The following is a 12,253-nucleotide window of genomic DNA, read 5'->3' as shown; positions in this document are numbered from 1 at the left end:
CTTGTTCTTGTCAGAGACCAGCAGGGCCGAGTCGTCCGCAAACAGGAACAAGTTGCAGTCACAAGCTGACGACATGTCATTTGCATAAATTAGGAACAGTAGTGGTCCTAGTATGCTTCCTTGTGGAACCCCACAGTTCACTGTGAGGGGGGGGGGATAGGGTACCATTTACCTCCACCATCTGTTCTCTCCCCTCCAGGTAGGATTGTATCCAGCTCACTGATAAACTATCAAAACCAATTGCTTTTAGCTTGTCAATCAGAATGGTGTGATTGACAGTGTCGAAGGCCTTTTGTAGGTCTAGCATGACCATGCCGCAGTATTTGCCCGCGTCCACCTCTTGCTTGATGTGGTCGTTCAAATAGAGAAGGCATGTGTCAGTGGAGTGGGATGTTCTGAAGCCAGATTGGAATTCGTAGATTAGATTTTTATCCGTAAGGTACTTTTCGACCTGTTCGTATACTATTTTTTCCGTGACTTTCGAGATGGATGTAAGGATAGAAACAGGGCGGTAGTTGCCTGGGTCTAATTTGCTGCCCTTTTTGTGCAGGGGTGTTACTCTCGCTATTTTGAAGTCCTTGGGGACGTGTCCCTGTTTTATGGAGAGGTTTATTATGTGTGTGATGACTGGGGTGATGGCGGCTGCTGAGTCTCTGAGGAATTTGGAGGGGATGTTGTCATGGCCAGTGGCCTTGTTCGGTTGGAGGGCGCTCAGTTTATTGAGTACCTCATCTGTAGTTACCATTTCCAGTTTGAAATCGTCTTTGTGGACGCCTAGGTTCTTGTAGTATGATATGTGTTCTACCCCATACTGCCCTGAGTGGGAGGGTAGTTTGTTTACCAGTGTTGTGGCTATGTTTGTGAAGAAAGTGTTTAAGTAATTGGCTACATCCAGTTTGTCTGTGATGAGCATGTTGTCCGTCTTTATTTTTATGTTTGAGAACCTGGTTTTAAGTTTTTTACTGCAGCCTAGTTGATTATTGAGTAATTTCCAAAGTTCACATGGTTTATTTTTGTTTTCCTCAGTTTTGTCATTGATGACATTTTTTTTTGCAGTTTTTATCATGGAGTTTACGTCATTTCTTAGTCTGTTTCTTTCTAGTTTGAGTTCAGTCACGTGGGCTTGGAGTTCACTGCTCGTGCTTTTGGTAAGCTTTGACTGACTTTTACGAAATTCAGAAATGTTTTCTGTCTCTGGCTTTCATAGCGGCCAGTATTTCAGTGTGCATCCACGGCTCAGCGCGATTTTTTACCCTGGTGGTTCTTAGGGGGGCCATGTTGTTTAGTATTGTTGAGAATTTGGTTTTGAAGCCAAGCCAGGTTTCTTCAACCAGTGTACCATTGAGTTCATCTGACCAGTCCAGGCTCTTCAGTTCAAGGTTAAAGGCCTCGCTAGAGTAGGTTTTGAGGTCTCTAGATGTGACCGTTTTGTGACAGCCAGCCTTTTGCTTTAGCTTTTTGCGGGAACAGAATATCATATAATGATCACTTAACCCGCATGCTATAACCCCTTTATTGGAGATCATGGACTTGTCGGAGGTCAGGATGAGGTCAATGGTAGTCTGAGTTGATTCACACACCCTTGTGGGTTGGGTGATTAGCTGGCTGAGGCCGTGCAGATCACAAAGCCTACTGAAGACCTTGAAGACGGGTGCTGCTTTACGTAGCATGTCCATGTTAGTTAACAGGGTTAACTACCTGTCAATCAAAGGTGTGGGTTGTATAGTTTTAACAAGAAGCCAAAAGTCAAACCAAAAACGAATTATGTCAACGCTGAAAATGGACTAAGCAGAGGTTTTATGAGGCATGTATTGAGCTCGTAGATTACAGAACAACAGTACAACCTCTGACGATTTGGGTGAAAACTTAACCGTCTGTAGTGTGGTAGTGAAAGGTTAACCTTCTGTAGTGTGGTAGTGAAAGGTTAACCTTCTGTAGTGTGGTAGTGAAAAGGTTAACCTTCTGTAGTGTGGTAGTGAAAGGTTAACCTTCTGTAGTGTGGTAGTGAAAGGTTAACCTTCTGTAATGTGGTAGTGAAAGGTTAACCTTCTGTAGTGTGGTAGTGAAAGGGTTAACCTTCTGTAGTGTGGTAGTTAAAGGTTAACCTTCTGTAGTGTGGTAGTGAAAGGGTTAGCCTTCTGTAGTGTGGTAGTGAAAAGTTAACCTTCTGTAGTGTGGTAGTGAAAGGTTAACCTTCTGTAGTGTGGTAGTGAAAGGGTTAGCCTTCTGTAGTGTGGTAGTGAAAGGTTAACCTTCTGTAGTGTGGTAGTGAAAAGTTAACCTTCTGTAGTGTGGTAGTGAAAGGTTAACCTTCTGTAGTGTGGTAGTGAAAGGTTAACCGTCTGTAGTGTGATAGTGAAAGGGTTAACCTTATGTAGTGTGGTAGTGACAGGTTAACCTTCTGTAGTGTGGTAGTGAAAGGGTTAGCCTTCTGTAGTGTGGTAGTGAAAGGTTAACCTTCTGTAGCGTGGTAGTGAAAGGTTAACCTTCTGTAGTGTGGTAGTGAAAAGGTTAACCTTATGTAGTGTGGTAGTGAAAAGGTTAACCTTCTGTAGTGTGGTAGTGAAAAGATTAACCTTCTGTAGTGTGGTAGTGAAAAGGTTAACCTTCTGTAGTGTGGTAGTGAAATGTTAACCTTCTGTAGTGTGGTAGTGAAAGGTTAACCGTCTGTAGTGTGGTAGTGAAAGGTTAACCGTCTGTAGTGTGGTAGTGAAAGGTTAACCGTCTGTAGTGTGGTAGTGAAAGGTTAACCTTCTGTAGTGTGGTAGTGAAATGTTAACGTTCTGTAGTGTGGTAGTGAAAGGTTAACCTTCTGTAGTGTGGTAGTGAAAGGTTAACCGTCTGTAGTGTGGTAGTGAAAAGGTTAACCTTCTGTAGTGTGGTAGTGAAAGGTTAACCTTCTGTAGTGTGGTAGTGAAATGTTAACCTTCTGTAGTGTGGTAGTGAAAGGTTAACCGTCTGTAGTGTGGTAGTGAAAAGGTTAACCTTCTGTAGTGTGGTAGTGAAAGGTTAACCTTCTGTAGTGTGGTAGTGAAATGTTAACCTTCTGTAGTGTGGTAGTGAAAGGTTAACAGTCTGTAGTGTGGTAGTGAAAAGGTTAACCTTCTGTAGTGTGGTAGTGAAAAGGTTAACCTTCTGTTGTAGTGTGGTAGTGAAAGGGTGTTAAGCCAGTCACGATGACTCGCGGGACTGAATAATAATATATTTCACTCACCCACTCCTTTCCCGTATTTGGAGGACGGGGCCCAGGAGATGGCCTCCATGTAGCCCAGCTCGCGACACACCACCTGGGCGGCGTGGATGGAGAAGTCGTCGTCGCACACCGTGCCCCACTCGCCGTCGTAGAACACCTCCACGCGCCCCTCATTGTGCTTGCGCTTGTCCCCCGCCAGCCGCAGCTGGATCCTGGGCGTGTCGGCGGGCAGCTGGGGGGCGGTGTACTGCTCCTGCTCGGGGTCCGGGAAGCCCGGCGGGTACCCCAGGTGCTCGTACTGGGCGAGGCTCGGCGACGGCGCCAGCAGCAGCCCCAACAGGATGGCCAAGCGGCAGGGTAGAGACCAGGCGACCGGCATGGTGGTGTTGGTGGGAACTCAACACACACACAAGTGATGACAGAGATGATCTGTTGAACAGTGGAGAAGAGGAAGAACACAGTACTAGGTTAAAAATCCCTTGGTTTGCTCTCTCTCTTTATCTCTCCTCTCTCTCTCTTTATCTCTTCTCTCTCTCTCTCCTCTCTCTCTCTTTATCTCTCCTCTCTCCTCTCTCTCTTTATCTCTCCTCTCTCCTCTCTCTCTCTCCTCTCTCTCTCTTCTCTTTATCTCTCCTCTCTCTCTCCCCCCTCTCTCTATTTATCTCTCCTCTCTCTCTTTATCTCTCCTCTCTCTCCTCTCTCTCCTCTATCTCTCTCTTCTCTTTATCTCTCTTCTCTCTCTCTCTCTCTCTCTCTCTCTCTCTCTCTCTCTCTCTCTCTCTCTCTCTCTCTCTAGGTTTCACTGACGCTGTTGCTTTAAGAACACAAACCAATAGCTTTCTGTCAAACTGTTTTCTCAGACAATTGTTCAGCCAATAGGTGACCCATGGACCACCTGACGAGCCTCCTCATTGACCTCAAACCTATAGTAGGAACCTGTGGAAGGACACAATGGCCAACTCCTCCCAGAGGAAGTCAGTGAGTGACGACCAGACTGCAGCTCCTGCGTGTCCCTGGGAGCCTTTGAACAAGAGCAATAAATAACATGGACTGGAAGATACTCCAGTCCTTCTACTCCGGGGCTGTGGAGAGCACCCTGACTGGGGCTGTGGAGAGCACCCTGACTGGGGCTGTGGAGAGCACCCTGACTGGGAACATCACTGCCTGGTTTGGCAACTGCACCGCCCAGGACGCGTGTAGCCTTTTTACAACGCATCCGCGTTTCCGGCGCTCTGATTGGCCAGGTCATGTGACATGTGCGCCCAATAGCGTGTTTGCCTATTTCCGCGTCGAACAGGCTGCAAACTACCTGGCGTTCTATCGTCACGCTCTAAGACAAACTCTAACCTTAACCAATTTCGAAGAGTGCCTAAGCTTAACCAGTGTAGAAACTTTTGCCGCTCATGTCACATGACCTGGCCAATCAGAGCGCGAAACGCGGATGCGTTGTAAAAAGGCTTCAAGCGCCCAGGACAGGAAGGCTCAGACTCAGCTTCTTCCCCCAGGTCATCAGAACACTGATCTCTCCACACACACACACACACACCACACACACACACACACACACACACACACACACACACACACACACACACACACACACACACACACACACACACACACACACACACACACACACACACACACACACACACACACACACACACACACACACACACACACACACACACACACACACACACACACACACACACACACACACACACACACACACACACACACACACCACACATCCTCACTTCCACTCTCACACACACCCACACACCTCACTTCCACTCTCACACACCCACACACTACAAAAAAGGTCACTTTAAAAAACATAACTGTATATTATTAGTATATTATTGTATATAGTACTCATTACCTTTAATTCTTAAGTTTAGCATTGTATTTGATTCTTATTACTTTTTATCATGTTTATTTGATTATCTATTCTATTTTATTTTTATTTTTATTTTGATCTTTCTCCCCCTCCTTTTTCCTCCATTTTCTCTCCCATCCCAATGTTAGTCGTTATGCCAATTCCCAATCCCCTTCCTGGTCGTGATTACTGAATACTATATTATGTATGTAACTCTTGTTAAGGTCCTGGGATGGGTGGGGGGGGGGGGGGGGGGGAGAGCGAGCAAGTGTCAAGGGGGCCGGCGGTGGGGGGGTTTGTAACCGACCTGTAGGAGTCGCTGTCCACAACGTCCAATCCCCACCCACCGGCTTTCCCACCCTCTAATACTGCCAATTGTGTTAGTATAAACGACCGGCCAAGCCGGAAGTAACGCAGAGAGCTGTGCTCGATACCAGCATATCCTGCGTTAGTGGCGAGCGCCTTGCCCACTGTGCCACCCAGCCGCCATTGTCGTTATTATTATTATTATTATTATTATTATTATTATTATTATTATTATTATTATTATTATTATTATTATTACTGTTATTGTCCTGTGATGTCTTGTTTATTAGTATTGTTACTGTATTGTGTTGTCTTGTTTCGTGTTGAAAAGGGAAAATAAAGAAACATTTGAAAAAACATACCCGTTACAAAACGGATGGCTAGCAGCTGGAATCAAGCCCACCGGCGCTGGATCTCCTGCCCGGTCTAAACGTCAGCAGTGATGTTGTCATTAGTGGGGTAACATGTCCATATAGAACTAGAGCTGATCTATATGCTTTGAAGCTTCGCATAATTTATATCATTTGATAATTGATGTCAGAAGAATCACTATTGGAATCCTTCCTTTTCGAATGTTTTTTGTTTTTGGTTGTGTGTGTTGTTTGTTTACATCAGCATAAGAAATAGATTATAGAAATAATAATAATACGGCATTCATTGTGAAAATGGGCATCGTAAGAACTTTCAGAAAACCTCTACTACCACATTGCTCTACTCTACTTTACCACCACGTTAACCCTTTCACTACCACACTACAGAAGGTTAACCCTTTCACTACCACACTACAGACGGTGGTAGTGAAAGGTTAACCTTCTGTAGTGTGGTAGTGAAAGGTTAACCTTCTGTAGTGTGGTAGAAAGGTTAACCTTCTGTAGTGTGGTAGTGAAAAGTTAACCTTCTGTAGTGTGGTAGAAAGGTTAACCTTCTGTAGTGTGGTAGTGAAAGGTTAACCTTCTGTAGTGTGGTAGTGAAAAGTTAACCTTCTGTAGTGTGGTAGAAAGGTTAACCTTCTGTAGTGTGGTAGTGAAAGGTTAACCTTCTGTAGTGCGGTAGTGAAAGGTTAACCTTCTGTAGTGTGGTAGTGAAAGGTTAACCTTCTGTAGTGTGGTAGTGAAAGGGTTAAACTTAAAACTTTCGCGCAGGAAGAGTGAAGCTTTGTTTATTCTATGATAATTATACTACTGAAGCTTCAGAGCCCAAAAATGGTATTCGGGACACAGCGCTCACATAGAAGGTTCAACTACTGCGATGAACATGGGTCATTTGACTGTTACCACCTCACACATTCTATTACAATTTTATAACATTACTTAACCCTTTCACTACCACACTACCAAAGGGTTAACGCTTTCACTGTGGCAATACAGAAGGTTAACCCTTTCACTGCCACGCGACAAAGGGTTAACAACCACACTACAGTGGTAGTGAAAGGTTAACCTTCTGTAGTGTGGTCGTGAAAGGGTTAAAGGGCAGAGGCTTTACTTGGCGCTGAGAGATCAAGTATCTGAAAGTTAACCCTCTCTTTACTGGGTTCCTGGGGCAGCAGAAAAACACCATCAAGAATGGATCAACTTGGAATCAGGTCTCTCAGCAACAACTAATCAAAACAGAGTAAGGTATCCAGGAAGCCCATTGGCTCCCCGCAGCTTTAAAGGGACTCATCATCCACACGAGTTCACATGTGCCCCCCCCCCCCCCCCCCCCGGGAGAGAGATAGAGAGTTTGTTCTGTTCTTGACTTATTGTTATGTTGTCTTCTTGACTTGTTTAAAGAAGACCTGTACGGCCCATGGGGACATTAACGTGTGTTGTCGGGCCCTATAAATAAATTTGATTTGATTTGATTATGTCACCGGGATGTAAATCTGGGGCTCATCCAGAACCAGCCATGGTCTCTGATGTCGTGGAGAATAATAAGTTGGTCAATGAATCAATGATGATACTAACCAGAATCTACACCTCATTTGGGTGCATGACACCACAAACATGACACCACAAACATGGGCCCACAATACTATAGTTTGCCCACAGGACTATATACTTGCATAAACAATCAAAACATACCTGTTCATACTTCTCTGATTCATATTCTTCACACATAACTTTTACACACACACTGTATTGTTATTTCATTTTAATTAGTGTATATACTTGAACACATCTTGCCCAGTTGTACAGCCCTGGCCTATTCCTAATTTATTTTGTACTTATTATATTCTATTGTGCTATATTTAATTTAGTTTATATCCAATTTAATTGTATTCAACCTCTTTATTTACAGTTGTACAGCCATGGCCTGTATTTTATTTCATAATTATATTCTATATTGTGCTTAACTTAGTTCATATTTCATTTTATTTTACTCCATGTCTTTATTGTATTATCTGTCTGTTAATGTCTGTCCGCTAATGTCACACCGAAAACGACCAAAGCAAATGCCTTGTATGTGAAAACGACTTGGTAATAAAGACCTTTCTTATTTCTGATTCTGATTCTGACAATGGCAGGGCTCCATTCGTGGTCTATGGAGCAGTGTCATATTTCAGAGGGTTTTAACTTTTCTCTTTTTCATTTCTACAGTAGTTTCAGCCGAAAGCAATGCATGCATATATTCATACTATCGCCTGGACTGTCCTGGTAGACAGGAACATACTTATTGAAATTCTTTAAAATGGGTGGCATGTAGAAAACGACAGTAACGTTAGATGTCAAGAACTTTGACTGGACCAGCATCCTTGAAAGGCACTGCCTTTAGTCTTAACATTATACAGATTGTTGTGAAGGGCCAGATTAAACCGAATATATATATTTATTTATATATATATATTTAATTGTATTTGTATATTCTCTAATATTCCCTGATATCCCTTGTATATTCCTTGTACAATATGCATTGAATATCCATTCTAGCCTACTGAACATCCCATAATAGTCTCCATTCTACTATTGGTCGAGACCTTGGTGCCAGGCTGCCATACCCCCCAGACCCAGTTCAAACGTACCGCTCAACATGTACGAACAAGTCCTAGTTCCGCGTAGGAATCTGGCTACCGCACCACTAATGGTACTATTTGTTCATAGTGCGTATATATACTGCGCTACTAAAGTAGGACTTCCTTTTTAGTCCAGTTTCTTACCCTCCAATAGAGTGACAGACGTAAAGCCTCCCCGCGACGCCACGTGTGGGAGTAAGGCCAAGTTCGGCCTACCATCGGTATTGAGACATCGTGTATATTAATATTTGAATAGTCATATTTGGCACTATATCGTCGAGTTGGACGTAGTCTATTAAGCTAATAATAGTCTATTCATATGTAGTGCTTCGTGCGGTGAGAATACTATCGTAGTCAGCACCCCCATCGTTTCGGGTAGAACTGGCTGCTTATCCAGGGTGGCCGACCCCATGTGAGGCTGCACCCGAGGAGCCCCAGAGCCGACGAGCGAGTGGACCTGCATACCGGATTATTCTACCGACGACAGCCCGCCTTCCCAGGCACGGATTATGCTTTGTATACAGTGATTATTCTATGGATAAAGACCAACACTGCCGTGTGTTGGAAACCCCCCCCCCGGAGAGGACGACAGGTGAGGAGACGCTCTACACGACGAGGTCGCTTCACGTCTCTCCATCGTGGACCGGAGGAAGCCGGCCCACAGAGAGTCCAACTGCTTTCATCTGTGGATCGAGGATCGCTGAGGCACCGAGCCGCACAACCGTGGGTTCTCCCAGGATACCCTCGGCCAGACGGATACAGCCAGACTCTACCCCCCCCCCCCCTTCTCCAGTTGTCTTACAAGCGACCGGAATTCCCCCCTAGTGTATCCAGTTCTATAATCATTAAAGTATCATTGCTATTATTCCTTAAATATTCCAGGTTGTATATTTACCGCCTGCGCCACCAGAGATTGGACGTTCTCTATTGATATACCAACGAATACTCATTTGCCATAAAAGTGCATCCTATTTCAAATCATAAATGTAATTAAGTGATTGCTCTACATACCTTTTGCTATGTATTAATTATTATTAAACGCAGACTTTCGACTTGGTACATTTGTGTTGGATCGTTTCATCTACGTGGGAGTGTTTACCATAATTATTTATGCCTAGTACTGGGTGGCCAGAGTCTAAAGTACAAGAGGTAGTGGTAGTAAGTATCATATCTAACAATACAGTCAGGGAATTGTACCCCTCAGTTACACAGATAGCACAAACAATATCAAAAGTAAACTGTGTAATGTAAGTACCTACACAGCCATTTCACAGACAAATCCCACATAGCATAACGCATTACACGCGGCTGGTGGAGCTGTAACAGAGGGATGAAACCAGCTTCCATTATCATGTCAGTTCCATCAGAGCTTTCTGTGACCTCTACTCAAGTTGCACCTTCCTCCCAAGAGACTAAACACACATGACTCAACAACCCACTATTGGAGGGGAAATCTGAGCGTATAGGTTCAAAGGTCAAAATGTCAGGTCATAGGAATGTCAGCTCTATACTACATGGTCCTTTTCTAATCCAATTAACCGTAAAGCATCATTAAAATGATAGGCGATGTGTCAAGATGAGAAGGGCTAAAAGCATAAACATAGGGCACATATAGATATAATAGAGCAGCAGTTAGACTGTCCACTTAGCCCAGTGCTTCTCAAACTTTTCTGTCAGGCCCCCCTTTGGCGGACCAAAATATTTTTGGGCCCCCCCACCCCTCGCCCCAACAAAATAGTCATGAAATGGGCCATGTTTAAATTTATTGAAATAACACCAATATCGTGACCTTTCAAATTGGCCCTATATTTTGTTTTCAGAGCTGTCATGGATGAAAAGCCAGCTTCACACAGATACTGTATGTGGTGCTGAATGGTATCAACACCTTAACTGCTGCATCATGAGATACTTGGTACTCAGCACCACACTCTGAAACTAGCTCTCTAGGTGGTATCAGATGAGATTTCAAAGAGTTCTTCCAAGAGTTTGGATGGAGATGTGTCAGAAAGCTTTGTCTCAATGTTGTCTGTAAAGGTTTTTTTTATCCAGAGTAACTTGGTGATCCTTTTCTGTGTTTTATTAAATAATGATTTTCAGATTTTGAGAAATTGTATTTTCATGGAGAACAGTGCAGCTGCAACAGATAGCACTTTAGTGATCATTTTCTGTAATCCATTTTTTTTTTTTATAAATCTCAAGGCCCCCCTGTCATGCCTCTGCGCCCCCCCCCCCCCCCCCCCCCACACTTTGAGAAACACTGACTTAGCCCACTGTAGAGTACACTTTGAAATATTGAAAATGACACAAGACAAAGGGGGGGGGGGGATTTGTTCCAAAGGTTCCTCATGACTAAAATACAATCAAGATCAAGATTTGGCAAGAAAGGTAGTAGTTCAAAATCAAAATCACCTTCATAATATAATAGGCTCATAGGTCTACATGTGAAAATTTGTCTATGCAGTATACATCATGCCACACCATAACAGCCTGATGAATTGAAAATGGGGGACCCTGGTGTAAACAAGACGAACGTCTTTCTCTGGTCTGCATCCCCTTAACAATTGTGTGTATTGAGCTGTACTGTACTGTACCCATTCTGCAATCTGTTAAATAAAGTTTTCAATCAATCAATCAGCCTGCAACATCTGCTGGGCATCACATGTGCATTGTCCACAATAATATGTTACAATAAAGGAACGATGGACAGAAAGTTAGAAAACACAAACAAGCTTCTTCTTTGCACTTTGACAAGTTCGAGGAGGAGATGCTAAATCGAGATATCATTCTAGCATCATTAACCAAAGTATAAGTGTCCAGCAGTTCAACTTACAGTACTTTGGTTTTCGCCACCGAGAGGGGTTGTTTCCCTGTTAATAATCTCTGGTCCGATTGCCCGGAATGTACCCTGTGCGTCGACCTGCTCCTCCACACCCGGACTGGAGAGACAGCTGCGAGCTGCTTCTCGGAGTCTCTCCGTTTAGTCCGTTAGCTTTAACTCCCTCCCTTGCGGATTCAGTGGGGTTTTCGTCCACGTTAACCCCTCCTGCCCACACACACACACACACACACACACACACACACACACACACACACACACACACACACCACACACACTTGTACAATGACCTCACTAATGGCCTAGGAGCTGGAAATAGCGGATTCCAAGCGCGGTGATTATTTGGAGCGACAGACTTGTACAGGACAGTCAGGAGGAGTAGGTGGGGTTTGGTTTGGGCTTGCAGCGTCCCTGCTCTCTATTCGATATTGTTATTATGCTGCTGTCTCAGTTAAACAATTAATGTTACAAACTGCGTGAGCGCATTAATTAAAGTGTTATTTATAGCCTTCTATTGAATAAGGATGGGATTGAGGCCATGGTTACACTGCTGAATACAGCAACGTTTTTGTTGCTGAATGATTACGTTTGCTGTCCAAGTTAAAAAGAAACGCAGTTTTTGGTGTAACCGCAGCCTGAGACACATTTGCGGGGGAAAACACGTGGTAACTGGTTAATATCACAAACACCCAGTGATGCAGTCGTAATATGGGAACTGCCCAAACGCCCCCGCGCACGCGCATACATGTTCCCTCGGTTGCGCACAGAACAGATGATTATTATGCATAACAATGTTTTAAATGTAATTGTGGTTACAATTTCTTTAATTGAATTAACTTAAACTAGAAAAGTAAATACAAACTAAATTAACAATGTAACTTATAGTTAGTTTACAGAAGGACAGTTTCCTTCAGACTGAAGCACAACTTGTCTCATCCTTACAGTCGGGAGTGGGGACCACAGATCAAGCAGCCCCCCACCAATTGGTAGCCTACAGGGCTTGTATTTTGGTTTGGCACTTCTCGTTGTTATGCTATCGGTATC

At 43.8% G+C, this 12,253-nt stretch overlaps 1 protein-coding gene across 1 annotated transcript in view; it reads right to left on the bottom strand.

The window, feature by feature from the left end:
• The window catches only part of loxl2b (lysyl oxidase-like 2b), a 118,337-nt gene extending 106,995 nt beyond the window's left edge, over window positions 1–11,342 (bottom strand). Inside the window, exons 1-2 of the mRNA XM_084307669.1 lie at window positions 11,204–11,342; window positions 3,215–3,622 (exon numbers count right to left, since the gene is read on the bottom strand). Coding sequence (XP_084163795.1) covers window positions 3,215–3,572 — 358 coding nt within the window. The 5' untranslated portion in view covers window positions 3,573–3,622; window positions 11,204–11,342. The remainder of the gene's footprint in view (window positions 1–3,214; window positions 3,623–11,203) is intronic.
• Window positions 11,343–12,253: the final 911 nt, after the last annotated feature.

The sequence above is a fragment of the Notolepis coatsorum genome, assembly GCF_963971535.1.
Source record: "Notolepis coatsorum genome assembly, chromosome: 2".
Lineage (NCBI taxonomy): Eukaryota > Metazoa > Chordata > Actinopteri > Aulopiformes > Paralepididae > Notolepis > Notolepis coatsorum.
The sequence above is the reverse complement of the archived record's forward strand: the minus strand, read 5'-3'. Positions and strand labels throughout refer to the sequence as shown.